General features: G+C 44.9%; 1 protein-coding gene across 5 annotated transcripts in view; it reads right to left on the reverse strand.

The window, feature by feature from the left end:
• The window catches only part of tnpo1 (transportin 1), a 30,653-nt gene extending 8,417 nt beyond the window's left edge, over window positions 1-22,236 (reverse strand). The window contains exons 1-20 of one of the 5 annotated variants that reach the window (XR_001165186.3): window positions 21,675-22,236; window positions 21,425-21,533; window positions 18,153-18,228; window positions 16,417-16,566; window positions 14,660-14,766; window positions 9,397-9,530; window positions 7,761-7,842; window positions 6,854-6,976; window positions 5,462-5,580; window positions 5,122-5,182; window positions 4,748-4,919; window positions 4,394-4,546; window positions 4,070-4,295; window positions 2,984-3,155; window positions 2,650-2,736; window positions 2,431-2,538; window positions 1,969-2,127; window positions 1,795-1,882; window positions 1,596-1,694; window positions 1,415-1,510 (exon numbers count right to left, since the gene is read on the reverse strand). Coding sequence is in view for 4 of the 5 variants with exons in the window: in XM_012853019.3 (XP_012708473.2) it covers window positions 1,415-1,510; window positions 1,596-1,694; window positions 1,795-1,882; window positions 1,969-2,127; window positions 2,431-2,538; window positions 2,650-2,736; window positions 2,984-3,155; window positions 4,070-4,295; window positions 4,394-4,546; window positions 4,748-4,919; window positions 5,122-5,182; window positions 5,462-5,580; window positions 6,854-6,976; window positions 7,761-7,842; window positions 9,397-9,530; window positions 14,660-14,766; window positions 16,417-16,566; window positions 18,153-18,228; window positions 21,425-21,529 (2,317 nt within the window). In the remaining variant the exon portion in view is untranslated. Of the gene's footprint in view, window positions 1-1,414; window positions 1,511-1,595; window positions 1,695-1,794; window positions 1,883-1,968; window positions 2,128-2,430; window positions 2,539-2,649; window positions 2,737-2,983; window positions 3,156-4,069; window positions 4,296-4,393; window positions 4,547-4,747; window positions 4,920-5,121; window positions 5,183-5,461; window positions 5,581-6,853; window positions 6,977-7,760; window positions 7,843-9,396; window positions 9,531-14,659; window positions 14,767-15,069; window positions 15,289-16,416; window positions 16,567-18,152; window positions 18,229-21,424 lie in introns of those variants that run through there. The other 4 variants (XM_012853019.3, XM_012853018.3, XM_036140416.1 and 1 more) reach the window with 4 other exon arrangements.
• Window positions 22,237-25,536: the final 3,300 nt, after the last annotated feature.

Consider the following 25,536-nt stretch of genomic DNA (forward strand, 5'->3'; position numbering starts at 1 on the left):
TAGTCTTGTCACTGAAAAGTGCTTCATAAATAAACTTGCCGTGCTTTTTGCCCAAAACGCGAACGTGTCTTCTCATGGCTTCTCTTCAACAGCAACTTTGCTCTTGCCACTTTTTCATAAATGCCAGAATTGTATCGTGGATGAATAATAGTTCGACAGATAGTTCCACCTGAGCTGCAGATGTCTGCAGCTCCTCCAGATTGGTCATCAGTCTCCTCATTGAAGTGGACAGCCATGTATTGGCAGGTTTGAGAATTTTTGCCTGTCGATTGACTGAACCGTTTTCTCCATAAGATGTTGGAGGTTTGACATAATGTTTGATATTTACCAATCTGGTAACATTATGTGGGAATTTGTTGCACCAGATTTTTATTCACAGTCACCAGAATAAAATCGGCTGCTTAAAAAGGCTCACTAAAACGCTGCATCTTGTTTTCCTTCTTTTTTCACAGTAATATGCCTTCTTTGTGCGACGTGTAAAATCCCAATAAAATGCGTTGGAGTTGGTGGCTGCACTGCAACAAAACGTGGAAAGGTTCCAGGAGTGTGAACACCTTTGCTAGGCACTGCATACTGAAAAGAGATTCGGATTCTGCGATTTGAGATTCACGATTACTCTTAAATCACCACGCATCCTGCATTAAACGTCAGCCAATCTTAACATTTAACATCAATCAGCAGAAATGCATTCACATTTATAGAACAGTAAATAAAAGCAACACATAAACTGACAGCAAACAAACAGGTACACGTCTACAGAATCCCTGATTTGTCTTTTTTTGGCTGGTCACACTTCACCCTTGCATGCGTTTTGTTTGCATCAGATGGTTATTTTTAACTCATTCCATTGCAATTCTTAAAATGGTGAAAACAAAAGCAGAGTGTAACCATTTAGCGAATTAAAAGACATTTCTAAGCTGGGCGCCAGGTGGAGGCGTTCTCTCAATCGTTCCGGATTACCGTTTAAGCGATGAGAGAGATGTGCCTTTGGTAACTATGTGAGGCTGTGAGGGCATCTCAAGCTTTTCCTACTGCGCTTGTCAGTCCGTCCAGATTAGTCAACTCCAAGACTGGGCTCTTACGTGGTTTGGTTCCTTTTCAGGAGCGTCAGGAATTTAGCGCCGGAGCTTGCCAGCGGTTTTGTTTTCTTTTATCTGAAAACCGGGCGCTCTCTGCGGCAGGCTGCGAATCAATAACTGGAGCAGCTGAGGAAGATTAGGCGAAACCGGCCCAACCTGTAAGGCTCATTCTTGGAGAAAGGTTGTTTGGACAGAGATAAAAAAAAAAAAAAGACCAGGACAGGCATCCTTGTGAGTGGGGTCAGTGACTGACTGAATAGGAGCTAAGAGAGTGGGTGAGCGAGTAAGTGAGCACCTCCCTGTGTGGCTGGCTCAGCACTACCACCGTGTGGTACCTGTGTTTTCCAGCAGAGTCTTTGGAGTATTGGGTCTGTTAATGATCTCCACCAGCTGGTGCAGCACCATGGCGATGTACGGCTGCATTTCGGGCCCTGTGCGGTGCGGTTAAAAGAGGAAATGATGCTCATTGTTCTCAAAACAGTTCGCCGGAGAGCAGGAGGGAAGCGTTTCACTCACCCATTTGGATAGATATCTCTCCGATTGCCCAGGTGGCATTGTTGCACACGGATATTAACTCTGGGTTCAAATTTGTGCCCAGTATGGGCATAAAATCAGCTGCAAGAAGGGAAAAAAAATTTAAATAAACTTGGTGACCGACCAACCGCTCATTACCGAGCTTGGATTCAGACACGACAACAAGAACGCGGGGACGTACCGATGCAGGGTTTTACATGCTGGAAGCAAGCCTTGGTGAGATCCCCAAGCAGAGCAAAGGAGCTCTGCCGCACCTCGGGCATTTTGTCCTGAAGTCGGAGGAATCAGCATCCCGTTAACAAGGCCCCCGTCGGCGCACCGGCTTATCAGGCTACGCGCGCCGACAGCTCCTTACCTGCATGCACTGATACATGAGCGTGAGGATGTTGCTGCGAGCAACCAGCTGCTCGATGGTGCCGCCCAAGCCCTCAGCCAGTCCGCTCAGGAGGTCCAGAGCCACAATCATGAAGTCTTTGTCCGGCGCCTCGTACTGATCGGGTTGTGACTGATGAAGCTGGACGGTGAAAAAAAAAAAAAAAAGGAAATCTTTTCATCAAATTATAATAAAAACGGTCAGAAATGCACCAATCAGAGCGTCGTGACCGGGATCCGATTTACAGTTTTTGCGTCTACAATGCAAATACAGTAAAGCTGCCCAATAATCTCTCTTTCTCTCTCTAACATCCTGTTGGAACTGCTCTCATAAGGTTTGCTGAATTATTTTAAACCTTAAATAAACCTTGCATGTGCCAGACGGATCACCGCAGACTTAACGGTGGTGGGGGCAGAGGGACGTGTCTGAGGCCTGCGGACTCACCATGGCCTGAGCCAGCGTCTTCTGGACCAGGTTGACGCATCGCTGGTAAACAGGCTCGCAGTAGGGCAGAAAGCCACTCTGAAGGGCTGTGGCGACGGAGGATAAACACTGAGGAAGGCAGGAGGAGACGCCGTCAGCGGGACGTTTTAAGAATAAAGCCGTGATACAACTTGAACCGAACCACCGATACGTCGTGGCGATCCTGGAGGGAAGACGTACTTCTAACAGGGGGAAAAGATCTTTGTCTTCATCTTTGAGCTGGTTCCACTTCTGTATCAGCGGCGGCATCAACATCTGGATGTATTCCTATCGAATTCAACACACAGTTAAAGAAACTAGTTATTTAATAAATGCCCTCTACAACCTAACAGATAGAAGTTGGGGATTTTCTTTTACCTTGCGGAAAGGCTGTCTAGACTCATAAGATCTGGAAGTGCACTTACCACTACTAGCACAACAAAGGTCAAATCAGGAAGCAGACTCAGCAACACATTGCATGTCACATTCACACAAAACCAGGAAGCAAAAGCGTCCATTTTCTTGTCCTGCATACCGGCTTGTTTAGATGGTGTCCGACAGAATCCGCGAGCGTCCCTATGGCGTCGTAGAGGATGAGCAGGTTTTTGTGCTGGTACTTGCTGAAGGCGAACACCAGGGTGTCCAGGATGAATCCCAGGTAAGGTACCAGCTCCGTGCAAGCCTCCTCCTCCAAAGTGGCAAAGGCACTATAAGGGAGGCATGACGGAGAGGTTATGCTCAGCTCTGCAGCGCTTTAAAGAAGTGTTCGTGCCCCTTGAACCGTGTCACTGCCCCGTTCCAACCCCAAACCTCGATGTAATTTGACTGGATTTTATGAATTAGACCGACACAAAGTAGGGCACAGGTGTGAAGGAGGGGAAAAGGGATGCTTGATTTTCAAAGTAAAAACCTGAAAAGTCTGGTGGTGTGGCGTAATACCACGGCCCCTTTACTCTAACACCGCTAAATAAAGTCCAGGGCTGCAGAAAGTCACCTAAACAGTAAATAAAGTCCCCCTGTATGTGGTTTAATCTCAGTCCTCCTGTGAACGCCTCAGAGGTTTGTCACAGAACATTAGGAAGCAAAGAGAAACACGAGGCCACGGGAACACGGCGGCCAGGTCAGGGAGGAAGCTGTGGAGAGACCGGGTCGGGTTACAAAACAATATCCTCACAAAGCACGATTCACTCAACAGTCTGACAATGGAAAGAGGATGACGCGGCTGCAGACAAACCATGACGCGGCTGCCCAACTTAGCTGACGGCCCAGCAGAGCCTGCTGCCAGAAGAACAGAAATCTGTGGAAGGACTTGATAATGGCTCCATCTAATCTGACTGAGCTTGTGTTAATTTTACAAAGAACAATGGGAATCTTTTAGCAGGTAGAGACACACCTATAAATATCTTCAGCTTTATCTGTGAAGAGTTGTGCTTTTAGAAAGTACTAACTCTGATGGGGCTAAATATCTCTGCATGTCCTGATTTTCATTTCCAAAACCACTGTCCAGTTAATGCCCTTCTGTTACGTTGCCAATATGAGATCCCAATTATCTCAAAGTGTGAATACTTTGTGGCGTGAACGGGCCGGGATGGGCTTTGACGTGGTGGGATATTGGGCTCACCTGCAAGCGGCCTCCTGCACACGCTTGTTGCTATCCAGTATGCGCTTCAGCAGCTCGGTCATCAGAGGCTTCAGGTAGGTATCCGGGGGCTGGCTGACCACCCAGTGCGCGTAGCGACTCAGGGTCCAGCAGGTGATGGATCGCACCAGGGCCTTTTTGTCAGACAGGCACTGGATGAGATGCGGGATGAGCTCAGGTAGGTACTGGATCATGCCTTGCATGCAACCTGGCGGGGGGGAGGAAAAAGGGAGAAAGGAAAGTCTAAACTTAAGCAGTCTTTACGTCTGATCCTTTCCATCCTCGCCGTCTTCCTCCTCAGCTCACCTTCAGCTATAGCCCCTAGCACGAGGATGCCGGACTCCTTTACAACCCAGTCGAGATGGAAAAGCAGTTCTTTGAGCAGAGGAAGAATGTGCACCAACAGATCGTCCCTGAACACGTTGGCCAACACGTCCAGCGCTGCTGCAGAACATTTTCCTAACATTTAGAGGGCGCACAAACAGAAGTGAGCAGACGGACGTAACGCACAAAGCCAGAAACAAAAGAGGAATTATAATCAAAAGTGTTTTTTTTTAACAAGTTCTCTAGAAAGGGTGCAATCAGCTAGTATTAAAAAAGGAGAACTTTCAGAACTAGACTCGTCTAGTCCAGTCAATAAGCACGGTGAACTAGACTCACGCAGGTTCCAGTCCGAAATAGTATCATCATCATCATCCATCTCATCGTCCTCATCGTCGTCTTCCTCAATCCCATCACCCTCGTGCTGCTGGGCAACGGTGCGGGAGCGGTGGAAGCGTGGTCTGATGTCTTGCTCGTTGTCTGGAATCGCCTCGTCTTCCTCGATGTCCCCCTACAGACAAATGAGGGGGGGTGTTGTTTTAAACCCAGCTTCACCATGTAAACACTAACTGAATAATATCCTAATCACTTTAATAAATGTTCTCTCAGATATACTGTTACAGGACAACCTAATTCAAGTGCACGTCATCTTGATTCATGGAGCAAGCCATCACTGTGCTTCCAGGTAAACACATTAGGGTACACAGACTGACCTTGAGCAAGATAATGTCAATCTCCGAGTACTTCATCCCGTTGACAAGCACTGGAATGAGCCTGGAGCAAGAGCCGGGGATAAAGTTGTGTGAAATAAAATGTGCAAGGATAGGTCGAAAGCTCAGAGGCAATCAGTCACATCTGAGCGCCTGCTTTAGGCCCAGTTTAACGCGGCACTTTGGTGACAGATGACACCACAGAGCCCGGCGGCCTGAGACACTCTCACTCATCCCGCCATCAAGCCGTGAGGAAGAAAATGATCCTGTTGCCCAGGCAGCCATGAATCAACCACTCTTTAAAATGATAGTACAACACAACCTTGTGTGAGGGGCTCCTTACTGAGAGAGGTGACCGCACAGCACTTCTTTACACACGGGCTGCTCCGCCAGCGTCAGCCAGAACTCACAGGCCTCCAGGGCAACGTTCTCGTCTGGGTCCTGAGTCCTCTGGAGCATGTACTGCAATAAAAAAAAATTAATAAAAAAAAAAAAAACATGAACGTCATGTGGCATTAGAAATACTGTGATCATCTCATCTGGCTCGTCTAAACACAGAGGATGCGCAGCCTGGGAGAAACGTTAAAGCGCGCGTCTGCAGGTCACATTTCAGAGTCCAGCCTTCAAGTTTTCAAGGTTTCTGGCAATTTTGGAGGCGCTGCTCGTGGATGACCACTAAGGCAAGGCAAGGCAAATTTATTTATATAGCACAATTCAGTACAAGACAATACAAAGTGCTTTACATGATTAAAATATAGCAAAATAATAAAATGTAGATAGAAAATAGAATAAAAGCAAGTAGGGATAGAATGTAGTAACAAAAAAGAACATTAAAAACAGTAAAACTGTTTAACTAGAACAGTCAAAGGCAATTTTAAACAGATGTGTTTTTAATCTTGATTTAAAAGAACTCAGGCTTTCCGCACTTTTACAGTTTTCTGGAAGTTTGTTCCAGATAAGCGGAGCATAGGAACTAAATGCTGCTTCTCCTTGTTTAGTTCTGGTTCTAGGTATGCAGAGCAGGCTGGAGTCAGAAGACCTTAGTGGTCTGGATGGTTGATACACTGATAACAAGTCTGTGATGTATTTAGGTGCTAAGCCATTCAGGGATTTATAGACTAACAGAAGTATTTTAAAGTCTATTCTCTGAGATACAGGGAGCCAGTGTAAGGACTTTAGAACTGGGGTGATGTGCTCTACTTTCTTAGTCTTAGTGAGGACGCGGGCAGCAGCGTTCTGGATCAGCTGCAGCTGTCTGACCCACCTTTTAGGAAGTCCTGTGAAAACACCGTTGCAGTAATCAATTCTACTAAATATAAACGCATGGATTAGTTTTTCCAGATCCTGCTGAGACATCAGTCCTTTAATCCTAGAAATGGATATATAAGCGTAGGATATTTATCTACAGCTCATGCATTAATGGAATACGTTCATCTTCCTCATCCCGTTTTCAAGCCAGAAAAAACACTTTAACCACATTAAATGTTTTAAAAACCTCCTACAACAGGATGTTCCATTATAGGTTAGCTGTTTAAACATCCAATGAACCAAAATCAAATATAACCAAAACATCATTTGGAATTTTTATTTTTTTTAACAGTTCGCCTCCGACCCGTTTACCTTCATTTATACTTTTCCAAAGAACAGTTTTGTGATTAGCTTTGGTCTTCGCCTGAGTTCACTTTTCCTTCCTTGTTTCTCAGAACGGGTCTCAGCCTGCGAGCTGCTGATTTACCTCGACGATGTTGTGCATGTGAGGCAGAAGGCGATCCAGCCGGACCTCCAGCAGCATGACGAGGGCTCTGCAAACGTTCTTCCTCACTTCTGGCTCCTCGTCAGTCGCCAGTGCAAACAGGTTCTGCAGAAGACACGAACCAGCGGCCATCAGAGACAGTGGACACGCCCCTTAAACTCTTCTGTGTATTTGATTGGGATTTTATATCTCAGACTGACATAACAGAGCGCATAACCATAAAATGGATAAAGGATATATGTTTTGGGGTGTTTATTTTTTTATTTTTGTGGGGTAAAAACACGAGAAGTGTGAATTTGCATTCAAGAATACATTATAGAAGCACGTTTTACTGCATTTACAGCCAAGAGGGTTACGAGGTATGTCTCTACCACCTTTCCAACTAAAGGGTGAAATATTTGCCTGTTCTTTGGAAAATATGTTAGGCTCAGTCTGATTGCATGGAGTGTTTTCTTTTTTTTTTCCTTTTTTTAACCAATTTCTCAAATCTTTGCACAGATTCTCACTTTGATCCAAGTCTGGACTTTAACTATATCAACACGATTTGATCTAAACCTTTCCAGTGTGCCACTGGTTGTATATTTGGGGCCGTTGTCCTGCGGGAGGATCTTGGTCCGTTTCAAATGTTCCACAGAAAGATCCATCTTCCCAAATGAAAGCAAACCACCGGGTTCTCTAGCAAACCTCTGAGGCTTTTACAGAACAGCTGGACTCATACTGAGATTAAATTATAAACCAGTGGACTCTGATTACTAATTTAGTGACCCCCAAAATAAGTGAAATAGTCGAAGGGGCATGAACACATGTGGAAGGCACTGTATGATATGAGCACGATTGCATTTTCTCAGATTAACTTTGGTTGGGTTGCAAACAGCTGCGTTTCGCTTACCTCGATGAAGGGGTCAATGTGAAGCATTAGAGCCTGCGTCCTGCTGATGATGAACTGATTGACGCAGGCGATGGCGTGAGACCTGCAACACAATGACCAGCACTTGAGAGTCACGCCGGCTCGTCTTGCTCACATGCCGCGCAGCATCAATGCAGCCTCTGTGCTGCTTTTTTTGCTGCCCTCTTGTCTCCTGATTAAATGGATATTGGAGTCACATTCAAACATAGGGACACAGAAGTTTACTGTGCGCCGTCTCAATGACAGGCGGAGAACAGAGTTTAGTCCTTTATTCAACCCTAAAGACAAATATTTCTTAATCTACTTCTCACTAAATAAACCCTTTTTTTGGGGGGGAAAGGCTTTAAAGGCGCCATGACATCACTGTATAAACCATTTCACGTAGTTGACATTGCTGCATGTCACTTCTCCAAAGAATTTCATAAAAAAAAAAAAAAACAAGCTTGTAAAAAGCTTGCGGTAATGATATGCAGCTCTACCTAGTTGACTTCACTCTGATTGGCTACAACTATATTTGGAGAAGCGATTAAAACGCGGCCACGCCACACTACTCCCCCCCCCTCCATCCACACCTCCCCCCTTGGTGCAACGCTCCGTTACAAATCCATCATTCTGGCTGGTGGAAGTGTTTGTGTTGCAGGATGTTGGACAGGCGAGGCCAAGCTGACCAAAGGCGTTGACCTGGGGGCGCCGCGTTTTAACACAGTGGGACTGAAACACAAAGCCAATGGGCCGCGACACGGCTCCAGCTCACCGCTGGCTCTGGTTCACCGTGGTGGAGAGCTGACTCCCCCCCCACCCCGCCGTCGTAACAGAAAAATCATGCAGCTGGCAGCGGTTCGGCGTCAGACATTTGACAACATTTAGAAATTAAATAAAGCCGTTTCCCTGATTGGTGCGCTCTGACTGGAGAATATGAATGCGTAGAAAGACGACCCGCTTTCTGATCTGACCATATTTGGGCAAAGCAACAAAGCTGCCGGCCCCTGATCAGGTCCTTTGGTGTTCTGTTTGGACTTTCACGCGGTCTCATCAGTGCCCAACAGGTCATATTTTACCACCAAGCCCTCAGAAAAATATAATATGTTGTCATGGCAACTTTAAAATATCAGCGCCAGACATTGACGCATCTGAAAAGTGTCAAGAAATCCACCATTTTTATATATAATTATACAGATGGAAAAAAAACACACTTGTAAAAAAAAAAAATAGTTTCTTGCAGCAATTACTGGCAAATACAAAACACAGAAATAATATAAATTTCTGTTTTTACTAATACTTTTTGTTTATGAAACTTCCTATTATTAATTCATGACAGCCCGTTTCCTTCTTTTCCATTTGCTTTCAGCCATTAAACCACACAAGGACCCGAATTCATCTTCCCAGCATGGCGCGTGAGCAGGGCGGCAACAGAGGTAAAAAAAATAAAAATAATCTGAGGTGAGCTGAGTAAAGCAGTGCATGGGAAGGGGACCTGATGAAAATAACACAACGGCAACACATTCACAGTGAAATGTAGAAAAAAAAAAAAAAAAATCACCCGACTTTCACCTAATAGGGTTTAAAAAAAACAAAAAAAACACAACAGGTAGTCATTAAATGCCGAGTAGTGAGCTACCTAATTTTCGGGCTGTTGTGCTTGAAAAACTGCAAGAATTTGGGGATCATGATGTTAAGAGGCCGATCCAGCATGTCGCTGTCCAGGATCTCGGCGGAGTCCTCGCAGATCTTCTGCAGCGCCCCGAATGCTCCCTGAAGACGAGAAAACATCGAATGAAATAAAAATGCATGTGAGGGGAAAGAAAATCCGGTCTAAAATGCAAGCAGAGTGAACCATTTCAGAGCTCTGCCCAATAAGCAGCCAGTCAGACCGGCTGCCTCTCACCTTTAATCACAGCTACATGACATAGAGACATGACATTCTGAGAGGAAATCGATTTTTAATCTCTGGCGATGTGCTTTATTTAGCCTTTAACGTTCAAAATATTACAAACGTGCTGCAAAGCCATGTATAACCTGCTCTCTGCGGTGAGCAAATGTTTTCACGCTCCTCCACAGGATTCACCCACATGTGCCACAACGACACGTCTCTCGGTTAACGTCGGCCGCCTTGGAAATGTTCAGCATGCAGCCCAGCAATATGGTGCATACGCTAAAAAAAGCAGCCCAGAGGAAGCAGACAGCGCCGACACTGTGTGAAACCTGTTTCCATGGAAACCGGCTCCCATGTCGGGATTCCTTTTAGATGACAGAGAGAGGGGAGGAAAAAAAAAAAAAAAAAAAGAGAGGTGGGGGATGAAAAAAGACGGAAAGGGGAAAGTGTCAAGGTCACAGACGCGCCGTGGAGGGGATGGCGACGCTAGAAAGCAGCTTCACTCATTAGGATGCAAAGTACAGGCAACGCAGAAATTGGTAAGGAGCAGCCTCCGGAAATGTCATTACGGGTTTGACGGAAGAAAATATGGCGAGATCCTTTGACGCGCATGACATTTTCTTCTGAGGCGAGATGAAGGAAACAAAAGCGGATAAGGACGGAGGTATAACCGGCTGGGCTGCATGAAAACAGGCCGCTTCAACAAGCACACGGCTGCTTCACGAGGAAGTCAGTGAGCGCAGGGTTCCTGCAGGTACCTGTGACGACGGACCAAGAGAAATAGATGTGTTCTGTACACTAACTAGCCCTGGAGATCAAAGGCACTGACGGAAAGCTCATATACGTCGGTGATCAACATAAGAACAGATGAAATTAAAATGACCTTTACGACTCCACAGCATCCACAGGCCAGCCGCCATTAATCAAAACAGTAAAACTGTCCGGGCGCAACCTATATTAAGCCGGCCCCCCCCAACCTTACACCTGCCTCTTCCTTTTTATAGTACATGCAAGGCAGGGGGTTGGGGGTGCATAACCACACGAGATCGGGCCGTTAAACCAAATACTGATCTGAAACTACAGACTAAAACACGTTAGTAAAACTGAAACTAATACTGATTCCAACGTGCTACCACGTCACATTCCCACGGCAGCGGCGCCGACATTCCCGTCTCCGTTCACAGGGTCGGACCTTTGCTGCATGGGGACCCCGCTGAGCAGCTGGCCATCCAAGAAAACTGTCCTCGTCACGTCCTGAACCTAAAGCCGGCGCGCTACGTGGCCGCTGCTCTGCAAACCGTCTTCATGGCTTCCACCCCGACGGCCAGAAAACTGCACACTGCCTGTCAACAAATATCCTCCAAAAATAGATATGAAGGCATAAGAGGCTGTGACAGTGTGGATTATTTATAGATGCTGGATATTGCCAGCAAAATGACAGAAGTGCACAGTCAGAGGGGACACAGTCACCTGCGGAATGGGTTTAAAACTAGGGCTGTCCCGATCAAGACTTCTGTAAACGCTGACTCGGTGTTCTGTCTGGGGGGGGGGGGGGGGGTCTCGGTGGTCAGCCATTACGTCCAGGAAGCAGAGAGCGCTGCGCAGCCATTTGTAAACAACCAGACTATTTTAGTGTGCGCAACTTGAAAAACATTAGAGGCCGCAAGTTATTTTGTTAACCTAACAGTGTTTTTCACCTTTTACAATGACGGTTCTAAGGGGGATATCCCTATCCGGCCGGGTCTGGTGAATCGCTCTCCGCTCTGATCAGATGTTGATGTGCGGGAGAGAATTGGGCGGAAAACAGTGGAAACACAAGTCAGTAAATCTCATGACGGTGAAAGCAAAGCGCCAAGTTCAGGAAGCAGGAGGACGACTTTCCCCTCAAAGTTTTGCCCATACATGATTAGAGATGCACCGATACCCGGATCGCATATCGGCTCCAACGTTGACAAATGAGCTGCATCGGATATCGGATGAATGACGCCGATCCAGCACTCTGATCCGGTCCTTTCTTTTTTCATTAATATCATACCCAGCAACACAGTTAGAGCGATCTAGTCGCTTCAATTCTATGTTTGCAATAACGTTATCATGTAGAGCGAGACACCAGCTAGCGATGAGCAAACACAGGGCAACATGGAGCCCGGTGTATTTGGAAACATTTCAAACTTGACACGTCAACAAGTCCGACTGCAACATGCAGAATCTGCAACGCAAAAATTTGCAAGGGGCGGAGGTAAAGTTGAATTCAACTTAATTTAAATTAAATTCATGCTTTTTTTAACCATGGTCACAATAGTTATTTATTATTTTGTTTTTCAACGTGTCCTGGGTGGCAGTGTAGCATTGATTTAAAAAAAAGCACCATGCTAAAGAACATGCAGACCTTTTCTTAAATCAATGCTTATGTCAAGCCTGATGCTATACGGTTCATTCATTTACTCAACAGTCGTCATCGGATCGGTATCGGCCGATACGCTCAGCCCGGGTGTGGATATCGGACCGGATCGGGAAAAACTGGATCGGTGCGCCTCTACACCCGATTATCAAGAACTGCACTGAAACGTTACGAGCCAAATTCACAGCGAGTCACATCAAAATGCAGAATAGACGTTTCTGCAGCCGTCAATAAAATCAGACGACGACGTCGCCTCAGGGCGAGAAAATGTAGCGTGATATTTTATTGCACAAAGTGACAGATTTTTATTACATTTGCTGTTGGTGCTGGGGGGGGCTTAGTATCAGGAAATGGGTTATTCTGAAATCACCAAAACAGAACGCTGATTGGGGGGCAGGCCTCCTCCAAGCAATTACGGATCCAATCAGTGGAGCAAGTGATGAAGCTGGATCCGGTTATGCGTTGCAGCAAAAAGGATCCAGATTCTCACCAATCGCTTATGATTGATCTATACATCAACTCTGACCAAGGCTTTGTCGAATTCAGCCTTTATTTTGTATAAATCTGCAAACAAACATCAGCAAAAACCACACATCTCCAGCTGGAGTCCTCACTTCAAGAGAAACCTGAGAAGGTGAATAGCAACCTGAGAAAACATGGCCGACAGCATCAGTTTAACGACCTTATAAATTGCCTCTTTTCTGTTATAGAGCCACATTTTTCAGGGGGTTTGCTTTTTGTCGGACGGGCCTCATGAGTTTCAGAGGATTCATCTACGTCGTTACGAACAACCCAATCGTTAAGAAGATAAATCATGAAAAAAGGGCCGATTAGACCCACTTAAACCTGGAGGACAAGTTGTGCTCCAGCCTTAACTTAACCATCCTCAAAATCAGACATTAAGAAGCTTTACGGCCTCCAAGCAGCTTTTAGAAAACGTATCAACTCTACCCAAGGCTTTTTACATTTGGTCGCCGTTCAGTCTTAAGCCTCGCAGGCAGACACACACACACACACAAACACACACACTTCAAGATCCTCTGCAGTAAATAGCTGACCTAAATCTAAGCCTCTGAATCAGCTTTATAAGAGATGATGGCAGGGTTGCCACCAGGGAGATACTTTTTTTTCCCCCCCTGCCACACCTCTGCCTTAAATTTCAGACAATCCTGCTCCCTGAAAGTCATCCGGACATTCCTGCTATAACCAGCTACCCAGCCAGGGCACATTTCTGTCAGCTGCATTTAGCGGGCCGGTTCAACGCGCTACCTAGACTGCATCTGATGTAACGGATCCACCTTTGGCACGCCAGCTCAGGCCGCAGGAAAGCGGCGTCCACACCTCAGCAAGTCGATGGCAGATTATGGCCGCAGCGGGTTAATGCGGTTCTGGTCGTGTAACAGCACCTCCAAATTATTCTACTGTGATTTAGAACAATGCTAACCATCTAAATATGTAGCTACTTCCAACAAGTGCTGACCCCACGGTGACAAATAAGCAGTAAAAATAGGTTATTAGACTGAAGCTGACAGGGAGCCAAATACACAGTTTAAAGAGCCAGCAACCGGATGACAAAGGATTATTGATTGAAAACTAACACGGAAGAGCTTAAAAAAACAAAAAAAAAAGATATGCACTGCAAAGAAGCCATTCGAGGTGATTACGTGCAGAAAATGGGGTCATATGGTTTTGTGGTTCGGACAGAGACAGACTGATAATATTCCGCGACGAATAATCTGTAGCAGTAGCTGCTGCTGCTCCAGCTGCCTTAAGCTCATCTGGCCAGCAGGATGTTGTCCAGATGCTGCTTGATACGTGCCCCCCACCCGCGCTCCTCTCCGTCCACAACAAGTGAGGAAGCGAGCGCGTGGGGCATACCGGGCCGCCTTCAGTGAGAAACGCTGTCAACAGTACGCCCATAGAAACTCTTTCCCATTTTGCCACGTCATAACTTTGGTGTGGCTTACTGGGATTCAATGGGACAGACCCACGCAGAGCAGTCCGTGACTATGAAGTCAAAGGAACGCGGTATGTGCCGTGGATTTCAACTTTTGGATATATCTGAAAATCCCGGCCCCCTTTTTTAACGCCCCCATTCAAGGCAACCGACTTCAAAAAGGTCCAAGGTGTGCCCTTTTGTTCTCTATGGAAATGCGGCAGCCTTGGAAGGCGTCGTGACACGCCATCATGAAGGCCAGGGACCCAAGCAGACGGGTCAGGGGTAAAGCTGGGGAGACGTTTGAAGCGCGCTTCGGTTTTACAACATCGTCCCAGGCTTTTAACGCCACACAAAGCGTTTTTCCAACCAATCCTCTCCAAAGCAGAGAATGGAGCAAACATAAGCCTATAAAAACATGGCTGCCCACCAATACTGACAAGCAGCCAGGAGACCTGTGGTAACTCTGGGGGAGCTACAGAGAACCACAGCTCAGGAAGAGATGCAACAGACAGGTTTGGATCGGAGCATAGACACACTATACACGCTACTCTATTCAAACGAACGGGTCACGTGTGTTTTTTTTCATGTTGAAAACCCAACCACCATTATTATGTCAACGTGCCACGCACACACGAAGGCGCCTCCGCGTCTGTACGTGCTGCTCTCACCTCGCATGTGTTGTAGTCCTCAGAGTCCAGCAGCAGACAGAGCTTAGGCAGGAGCTCGGGCCAGTTCTGCAGCTCTCCTTTGGAGGCAATGGTGGTGATGAGGATGCCTGCAGCGGAGAGATCGTCCAGAACTTATATCAAAGCAAAGGAAGGTGAAATTGCATTTCCAGTCTTAAGAGAAGTACAGCGAGCTAAGGCTACACCTGTTTTAATGCATTTAGTGGCTATGTGGAGCGTGCTACGCTAAACCGGGCCTCACCGACGTGACCAAAATCATTTCTTCCCTACTCCCGTTTCATATTTTGATTCTAAAAAGCCTTCCTGATGCCACCATTCTGATTTATCGTCCATCCAGGAAGACGAGGTTCTACGCGGGACCTTATGCAGGCCGCCCGGTCTGCATGAATCACCTTAGGTAATGTCTTCGCTTTGATTTCAGCAGCTCAAAGCGACTCTGAGCGTTGCTTCACATTAGCGGCGTCCCGTTAAGCCGCTGCTAAGCCCGGCAGTCAGAGGTGAAGGACAGCGGGAACGGCCGCTGGGCTGCTCTGCCCACACCAGGAGCCAGTTCGGCTATGACGTCTCCAACACGTCTCTGGGTGTCACCGTTTTTCTTTTTAGAAAAAGAAATAAAAAGGAAAGACACGGACAGAAATCCTGGGGGTGTGTCGGCCGCCTCTGGAGCAAAAGGCTTTGTTTTCCTGACACGCACAGATGGATACGCAGGAGCGCGAGAAAGGACGGACGAACACTGGCATCATATCTGTGCATTCTGAACTTAGTTTTAAAACAGGCTGACAGGAAATAAAGAGACGGTCTGTTTCAAGCCAAGGTATGTCGCCACTTTTTATTGCTTCTTGCTACAAAAAGAAAAAATGCTGATAAAATACAATAGGCTCAACTGGTAACGGCTTAATAAAAGAACATTGTCCTCCGATTTAAACGCCCTTCGCTGGGTTTGGACTCTGCTAATGAGCCTGAGTTTAATAAGACAGGATTTGGTGCACTCTAACCTGAGGTTTAACACAGAAGCCCAAATAATCTGGTCTTTTTTATTCCCCCAGTGTATTGCCCTACTTAAAAAAAGATATCTCAGATTTTTTTTATCACCTTTAAACACAATGGGTTTAAAAATAAAAGCAAATGAGGGTAAAACCCAATAATAGCAGTCCGTATTTCACCTACTTACAAAACTTAGAAAAGAACTACATTTTCATAGTCAGTTTAATATGCATTAAAAAATCCTTTGTGTCCGTTTCTACTTGGCCGCCTCCACCTCCAGTTGGAGAAAACTGAAGTAGAGGCGACAAAAATAATTGTTCAAAACCGACGAAAAGCCTTCAGCAAACATTTAACACCAAGGAGTTTTTAAGTCAGGTTACCGCCTCTTACGTGTTTACAGAAACGCATCATAGTGCTTGTCGCCTGCGTGTGATGACGAGACACTTTCCTGAATAAATAAATACCCTAGTTCATCCTTAGACATTTTAACTTCGTCAAATATTTACTGTTTAGAATATTGTACAGATTAGCATTTGTTGCACCTAATAGCCTTCAGTAGACTAAGGCAGCATGAGATAGGGAAGATACGCAAGATTTTAGATTAAAAATGTAACCTGAAACATTGTAAGATTAAAAAACATAAATATCCATCTAGAAAACTGCGAACCAATCGGACACTTGCAAAGGGAAAAAATCTTATATAATCAAGACTTTTGTTTCGTATATTTCCCTCGAAAACATCCCGTGCAACTCACCCACGGTGGCCCGGATGAGGGGGGAGGAGTCCCCGATGTTCTGGAGGCACTCGCTCTTGATAAAATCAGACACGCCATTGGGGAAGTTCTGATAGTGAGCCTTCACGTTGTTCTTCAGAATCAGTCCACTCAGGGAACGGGTCGGCTCGTCTGTGGGGAAGGGGTGACCAGACAGGGGCCGAAGGAGAGAGATGTAAAAAACGTTCAAGGTCCCCGCTGGGCTTCCTGCTGTACCACAGGAAGTAACCGCCATGGTTGACCTTTTTATCAACATGACCCAAAATCTCCAAAATAACATCAATAGCAATGATAATAATAGAAACCCAGTCATACGGCGCAGCTAAAAAGTATCCGCCCCTTACAGATTCTGCTTTGCTTTTTTTTTAATCACACTTATATGTTGAAGATGAACAATGTCTGATGTCAGACAGATACTCTGAGGAACTAACTAATCACATTTTAGGAAAGCCAAGTTTAATTTCACTCTACAATCAAGGAACCTCTTGAATAGGACCTGCCTGACGACATGAAGTAGGCGACATGTCCTGACCGGCAGAAAGTCCAGCACACATGAGGAAACAAACTCGTCTGCAAACGACTCCAAAGCCATGTCTAAGGTTTTTGGACTCCAGCGAGCCACAGTCAGAGCCACATATTCACAAATGGAGAACGTGGGGAACCGTGTTGGACCTTCCCAGAAGAGGACTGCCTTCCAGAATTGCTCCAGGAGGGCGTCAGTGACTCACTCAGGAGGTCACTTAAGACCTTAGACCAACATCTAAAGCTCTGCATGCTTCACTCACCTCAGTTAAGGACCGCGTTCATGATTGAACAACTAAAAAGAGACAGGACGGGCCTTTTGGGAAAAATATTTAGCAAAATGATGAGAGACAAGCTGGATCTTTCCAGAGGCCGAGTGTCTGGTGACACAAGGCTTAAAACTAACCACGCATTTCAGAAAGCGAAACACAACCCTGACGGTAATCTGAATGGCTCAACAATGAAGTGGCCTAGTCAAAGGGTGGATCGACCTTGAACGGGCCATTCATGCGTTAAAACCCTCCCACATGACTGGGCTGAAGCAATCCCCAGGAGAGGACTGGGCCAAACATCCTCAACCCACTGCCAGCAGCTGGAAACACTTGCCAGCGAGCGTTGCTGCCACGGCAGGCCAAACAGGTATCGGGTTCAGGGGGCAAATCCTTTTTACACAGCACAAGGTGGTTGCGGGCGGCTTCTTCCCCCTTAATGCATTAAATCAGCTTTCTAAAGCAGCGTTTTATGTTTACTCAGGTTAACTTAAAAGATCAGAAGCATCAAGTATCAAGGATAAAAAAAAAAGAAGCAAAACTAGAAGACATCTATAAATGGGTATCCTTATCACAGCACTTTGGGTGTTTGAATTGCGTCTAAAAAAATCTAAATTTGCTTCTGGCTCTCAGCTTTTAAACCGAGAGACGTCGGTGCGGGCGGCAAATTAAAAACGTCTCAACACCCTTTGGATCTTGTACTTTGCAGACAGCCGTGCCAAACGCTGCATCTATGCCAGCAATCAGGTTTAAATTTAGAGTGACCCATATTCCCAGAGCCACATCATCTATGGCAAAGATGCCCTCGGGTCGCCTGAGTCATGGCCACATAGATCCTTCCCGAAAGAGAAAAAACAAAGAAAAAACAGAGAGAGAGACCAAAACATGACATGAGAATAAAAGGAAGCAGACAGATGAGTTGCTTACCTTCAGATTTTAATTTGGTCAAAACAAAGATCAAATAGTTGTTAAAGTCTGGATACTGGTTCAGCTGCTCGAGTCTCTGAGGAAAAAAGGGGTTGAGGATGACAACCGGACACACACAACAACATCAGCAGCAGAATATCATGCAGAGGAAGGGGAACGACGGCGGGCATCAAGTTAATGTGTCTAAGTGGCGGTGCGGCGGGCGCGTGTGATCGCTTGTAATGGGTCGTAAACACGCCATTTACCATGACCGAGCGCTGCACGGCCCCGACCAGATGGCGTCTTCAGGGCAATATCGACTATGAGCTAATGAGGGGAGTGGAGGGGGGGTTACATGAGCAAGTCATTTAGGATCAGCCGGCACAAGTCGCCACGGCTGTGGGTGATCCTCTTCTCTCTCCGACGTGAAAACACTGAAGCTGGTCTGCGTCTGATGAGCGCGATCAGGTCAAACGACGGCAGAGGTAATGAAGCGCTAAACGCTGAGCGACCAGCAAACCACGCCGCCCCGATGCGGCTTCTACGCCTGCTTACGTCCCCGGTATTCTTTTTGTTTGATTTCTTCTAACGTGTGCCCTTTAATCTCATCCCAAGAGGACAAACATGCCTATTGAAAGACGCGATTTGAAAAACGAGACCGCAGAAAAGCTTTTTCTTTTTTCTCTTTTTACCTTCCCTCACGCCTTCAGAGTAGCAGATTAGGTTTTGTCGGCGTTGGACAAAGCGATGAAGTGAGCATCGACTGAATGGTTTTTATTTTAAACAGAGCACCAACCGTTCAAATGTCATAGTATTATTCTGACGGCTTGCACACTTCACGCCCTTTGCCTGAATAAAAACAACAGGTAGGGCTCATTTCTTCACTGCAAAAGGGGAACTAAAAGTAAGTTCTTGAAATTACTATACATTTCCTTGATTTGAGGAGCTAGATAAGACTATTTGCCAATGGAATGAGTATTTTTACCCCTAAAATAAGATAATTAGACATCCTGCAAGATGATGGAGATGAATTGTTCCTATTTTAAGTGTGAAAATCTTATTCCATTGGCAAATAGTTTTATGTACCTGCTCTAATCAAGGAAAAATACACTGATTTCAAGAAAATTTCACTTACTTTTAGTACCCTTTTTGCAGTGTTTTTTTTTTTTTTTTTTACATTATACATATCCATGTTTGTGGCAACCAGAATTATTTCAAGCAGCCAAACGTGTGTTTTCTGCAATCAAGGGGGAAACGGGGTCGCTCTCTTTCAGCCAGCTGACCAGCAGCGCAGAGCAACAGGCGAGGAACCGTAGTTTACGTTACGCTACACTCCACTAGGTGAGACCACCCTTCCCTCACGTTTCCTTGCCACCACAACTTTGGTATGATGGGACATTTTGCGATTTTTAAAATGCAACTTTTCTCTTTCCAATCCAATGTATTGATCAAAACGAACTCGCGCACAATGTGAGCTGATGCAGAATCCGTATGAGGGTTGTTCAGTTGACAACGATGTGGAGGAACGATACAAAGAAGGTAAAAATGTCACCACAGCGCACGAAGCCGCCCGAGCTAGGGCAGCGAGCCGTTAAACGTCCCCACGTTTTTGTCTCATTTTAAATCTCTTGTAACGCGACGGAAGCTGAAAACGCGCACGACTTCAAGCTAGCTAGCTAGCTGGCTGAAAGAAGAAGACCGGATTGGGCAGAGCTGCATAGGGTCAATTGATTTTGTACAAGAGTTATTCAAATACCAGATTATGTGGCAATTCCAGTAAGGAGGGTCTGAACTGAGCGAATCACCTCGTTTTCATACAATCACTAAAAGTGTTAGATCGTTGCTAGGTTAAGCTGCTGCTTTAAAGGTGCATAGCCACGTTCTTTGACTCACTAGCTCACCTTGGTAGCATATAAAGTTTTTTTATGAAAGATTATCAGGTCCTGTTGGAGTATTAGGTGTTATTTTTGCCGTTTTGCGCTTTGTTTTTGCTCAATTTGTTAGCACACAAAGCCTACCGTGTTTATTTACAACTTTAACAGAAGTACGTCACTGCGCATGGACAGCAGGGGTTAAAACAAGGAAGCGGCAATCGGCCATTAGCATCTACCAGCGAAAAAAAAAAAAAAAAAAAAAAAAAAAAAAAGCAGAACAGTCAAAGATCCAGGGGAAAAAAAACAAGAAAATGTATGATTCCATGAAGGAAAAGACTGGACTGTCACTGGAAATACAGTGTGAACGTTGGCATTCACTGAGGCGCACGCTAAAGCCGCCAATTGAGTTGATTGACGTGAGTAAATGTGCTGATATGAGGCTCTTAAAGTTGCTGTAGATCGGTGTATTTAATTAATAACGGTTGGTCTTCGATCGCGCCGAGCTGACGCTTTACTGCGAGGCATTGCCGAGGGTCAGGCTCTGTCAGGCACTATTTCATTTTGTTTTACCATCTAACCAAACCGGCATTATGGTAGTTCTACAATACCGCCAGTAGATGGCGCCACATCTGTTTATATCTGCTAATTGCGCCTGGCGCTGGGGGGGCTATTTTTATACACAACAGGACCATCAAAAAACATTAGCAGGATGGACGCTTGGTGTATATAACTTTATTTTATCGTGATCAAACGTTTTTCTTACAAGCATATACCGTGGCTATGTACCTTTAATTTTCCAGATTTGCAAACGCATACTACAAACCACAACCTAAAGCTCTAAATTCAGCGTAATACCAAAGTTACTTAATCGTAATAAAATGCAAGATTTTCCTTTAGTGTGTAATAAGTGATATATATATATATATATATATATATATATATATATATATATATATATATATATATATATATATATATATATATATATATATATATAGATAGATAGATAGATAGATAGATAGATAGATAGATGTATGTATGTGCGTGTGTGTGTGTGTGTGTGTGAGCGTGTCTGTTTTCTCCAAAGGAACGGGGGATTACATTGTTATTATTTACCTTTAGTCAGAAATAAACAATGTAACAAACACCAGGTCGCTTTTAGCTGGATTACTGACGGTAACCCCGGCTCTCTGCATCGGCTAAACGTGACCTTGCCTAGATGAACCGTGCCGGGGTTACTACCGGGGGGTGGGGGGGTGGGGGCGATAAAAGAGGAGCCGGTCGGTGAGCGGAGGCGAGCCTGCTGCCGGGCGGTGAACACCTCGGCGCAGGTTAGCAGCAGCTAGCCTGTTGAGTGGGACTCGGCTGGATTGAGCTCGGAAACCTCGCTCCCGCGTGGCCCCCCCGTGGAAAGGATACCTGCTGGACGGATCTCTGCGTGGACGTGTCGGGTGACTGGGACTCCTTCAGCAGCTGTAGGATTTGCTGAAGCCCCTGCTCGTCTGGCTTCCACTCGCACTCCATCTTGCTGCCGCGGATAAAGCAACAACATAAGCTCACAACAGAGGACTCGCAAGCCGACGGCAGATAAACGAGAAGCCCCCACCTCCACCACCAACACCCGTCAGAGCCGAAAACCACGTCTGGCGCAGAAAAAGGGCTTTTTTACCTGCTCCGTCGTGACCGACCTACTCGCTCGTGGTATCCTTTCTGTTAAAACGTGAGCGTCTGTCTGGGTTTTCAGACATGGGCCCGTTCCGGCAGACAAGGTCCGCTCCCCGAGCCAGACGGGAAAAAAGCTTCAGGTCAAACAGCCCTGCGTTGATTATAGCTGCCTGCTCCGGTCAGCTGACGCGCGGCTGCTGGGTCCTAGTGCTCAACCTATTCATTGTCTGCGTACCAACTCACCCCGTTCATGCTTAAAGAGCCCCTAGTGGAAGGTTTGGTTAACACTGAATTCCAGATGGCACCTGAAGGCAGCACGAGCTGGCCCACCGAATGCGTGACATTGCTGCCAAGAAGGGCCAAAAGCGCCCAAAAAATTAATAAGTCGTTAGTAAAAACCTTTGAATATTTGATTATTTCAATTGACTATAATAAGTAAACAGTAGTAAATTAATCAATGATTCTAACCCTTTTTTATATATATAATTTAAAGAGATAGAATAGAAAGGAAAAACTCCAAACAAAAATTAAAAAATAAATAAATGTGAAATTCTGACAATAATAACACAAAGAAGTTAGGAGATTGTTGTTATTATTATTAATAATAGTAGTAGTAGGAGTCGTAGTAATACAACGACAATAATATTAATACTATTATTATTATTATTATTATGTATTATTATTATTAATATATGTATTATTATTATTATTATCATTAATATTATTATTAATCATAATAAAAATGTATTATAATGATAATATATAATAATAATAATAATACATATAATACATATAATAATAATAATACATATAATAAGAAGATGAGGTAAACAAAAGAGGCTGCAACACTGGAACAAGGAGGAATGATGTGGATGCTGCAAATCTACGTGTTTGTATGGGGTGGGGTGGGGTGGGGAGGGGGGGGTCTCTGAGTATAAAGTCCCTTCATTAGTTTTAATGGCTCTGATCATTTGCATATACACGGTAGACCATAAGCAAATGTCCAAATCATTTTTGGTCCATTATAAAGATATTATTATCCGATTCTAACAATACTGCGATCCACTGAGGCAGTTTTCTTTGAATGTGTTCTCCATAGCCTTCTAAACTTCCATAAAACTGTAACTAAGTATTTTATGCTTGGCATGTACAGTCATGTAAACAATAAAGGACCAGTTGAATGTTTGCTGTTTAAACAGGACAAAATCTTCTTCAAAAAGCTGAGTAATGATGTGCTCATCGTGAGGACCTGACGTAATATACCAGGATGCAATTTAGGGGGAATTAATGCGTGGGTGTCTTTCCCAAAGCTATGAAGGCTATCGCCCCCTGCTGAAAATCAAATAAACCACCAGCCCAGTTCACAGTCCCACAGGTTCTTGATTCAAGTAAGCATTATCCACACTGCCTCTCACGTGCCAGTGTTTATTGGCACCCTTATAGCTTCTCGAAGAGTGTTGTTAGCACACTCAACCTGAACATTTAATGTTCTTACTTAATGGTGTTACTTTTGAGCCAGTGTGTCACCAAAATTTCATCATGGTTACATAATGACAACAAAGACTTTTTTGATTCTTGCATATTTCGAATCGGTGAAAACACATGATCACGAGGACCCAGACAAGCCTGAGGGACGTGTGCAAGATTTGATGTGATCAAAAACGTTGATGATGATGGGCCATATTGTCATATCCTGGGTTAGCTGGGCGCAATCAGCCCATCCATCATCTAACCAGGACTCTGTTTAAAAGGGGCAGGAGATCTAGCCCATGTCTAAGGAAATCTTTTGTTGCCACTGCTGTCAGACTGATGAACTCCAGCATGTGAAGACTCACTCACCCCCCCCCCCCCCCTCTCTCTCTCTCTACTCTGTAACTGAGCTCTCTACATGTTATGTTTCTAGTGTCTCAGAAATCCCTGCTGACAGCTCGCCTGGAATCCCTCTGATGAGTCGGCGAAGGTCCCTCCTCTGCTTTGGCGGCCTGCGGTTCCCCCCCTTTGTGCAAACACACCTGGAGACCAAAACATCCTTTGTGCTCGTCCTCTCCTGCTCCTCTGCTCATTTCCTTGCCTGCCTCTGACACACGCTCTCTCCAGCCTCACTTGTGTGATGGATGTTGTCTCAGAGGAATAGGTCTGTTAGGAGTCAATAAAAGTCAGCCAACACTGAGACTCGCCTTAGTGTCTTTATTTTGCTGTAGCTGGTTACAGGTTCATCGTCTTGCAGGGGTGCAAACAACTTGTACCATCCTCTTGTATGAAAATATATAAATCATATACGGTACTAAATAACATTTTTCCAAAACCTGGACTTCACAGTGGAACCTCGCGGACAACGACAATCTGAATAGATCAACAGTATCCCGCTCTAAAGCGACAAAGAATGGAAAACCATCTCCTTTTAGAGTCCTGAGCAAATATTTAAGAGGTCCATATGAGATGCTAACCTGGCTCTTCTCTCCTCCAGAATATCCCCTGCCTGCTCAACCTTGCAATATTACAGATTTTGCAAATAGTACCACAAATGCCTGTTTTTTTAATCTTTTTAACTTCATTTAGGTCCCAAAACAGCAGTAAAAATACAAAATGTGATTTGCAAAGGGGGGAGAAAAACAAACCTAGGGAAGATGTCTCGACTCAAGTGAGTGGCTAAAGGTCAACAGAAGGGTCTGTCCAAGAAGTGGGACTGTGGTGCTGATTGGCCAAACAGAGGGTGCAGGTTAGCTGAAGGCAATAAACTGAGAGAAAAATTACTGCACACAATGATCAGAACTCTGCAAGGCTAAACAAGTCAGGCCAACTTTGAAGAAAAAAGGGAATGACCGGTGCTGAACAAAAGGAATCAAAGGATTTAAAATAAATAAAAGCATTCATATTTAGATAAAATAAGATGGAAATCAAAAGTAGAAGTAACATAACCCAAAGCACAGTAGCAATATGAACTACAACACTGACGAGAAGAAAATAAAGAAAACGCCAAAGAAAAGAGGTGGATGTAAAGCGCAGATTTAAAAATGTCTATTGAAGTGGGGTTTTTTTGAAACGGGAAAACCAAACAACCTATTCGACATCATGGAACCAAGACAACTCACTTTTCCAATCACTCAATTCATTTAGAAACCCCGACGCCGTGAAAAAGTGTTCAAAAGAAGCTAAATCTTATTCCGAGAGATTCTAACTTATTGCTAATGCTTTGCTTCAAAGGAACTGTCCCACACGAAACAGAACATTTTTCCCAGATTAATACATCGTTCCTTAAAAATTGTGTCCATCTTCTTGCAAATAGCCTGGCCAAGGTTGTCAATATTGGGCATGCTATGCACTCTTCTGAAGCCAGATATTTCCATACAAGGTAGAAAAAGCCTTTTCTCACTATGTGACACCAAATCAGACAAACCCTTTCTGTTTTAGGTCGGGTAGGGTGAACAAAAATGATTTCTGTGTGCTTAATGCTAGAATAATTCCTTCCCCCCTTCCTTCAGGATTAGACGTTTCCATTCTCAAATGTTCTCTCCTCACCTCGTGATCCGATCTGGTTGGTGAGGTACACCAGTCTGTCCCACAGTGAAACACAGCATGATCATGGCACCCCCATACTTCAAAGCTAGCTCTCACGTTTGGTAGGCTCCAATTTTTTGGGGATGTCTCCAAAAACTAATTTGAATTTGAAAAGTGTAATCTAGCCTTTTAAGTTGCTTTTGGAATAGTGGCCTGGTTGTTGCTAGTCTTTACGTTCATGTGGGCACAGGACTGGTTTTACTTTGAGTAATGGCAGTCTCTTAGCAGCTTTAGCCAGCATCTTCACTACAGTCTTTAGATTTGGTTCTGCTACACACCGTTTGGACCGAAGCATGTTCATCTCTGAG

Source organism: Fundulus heteroclitus, chromosome 8 (assembly GCF_011125445.2).
Source record: "Fundulus heteroclitus isolate FHET01 chromosome 8, MU-UCD_Fhet_4.1, whole genome shotgun sequence".
Lineage (NCBI taxonomy): Eukaryota > Metazoa > Chordata > Actinopteri > Cyprinodontiformes > Fundulidae > Fundulus > Fundulus heteroclitus.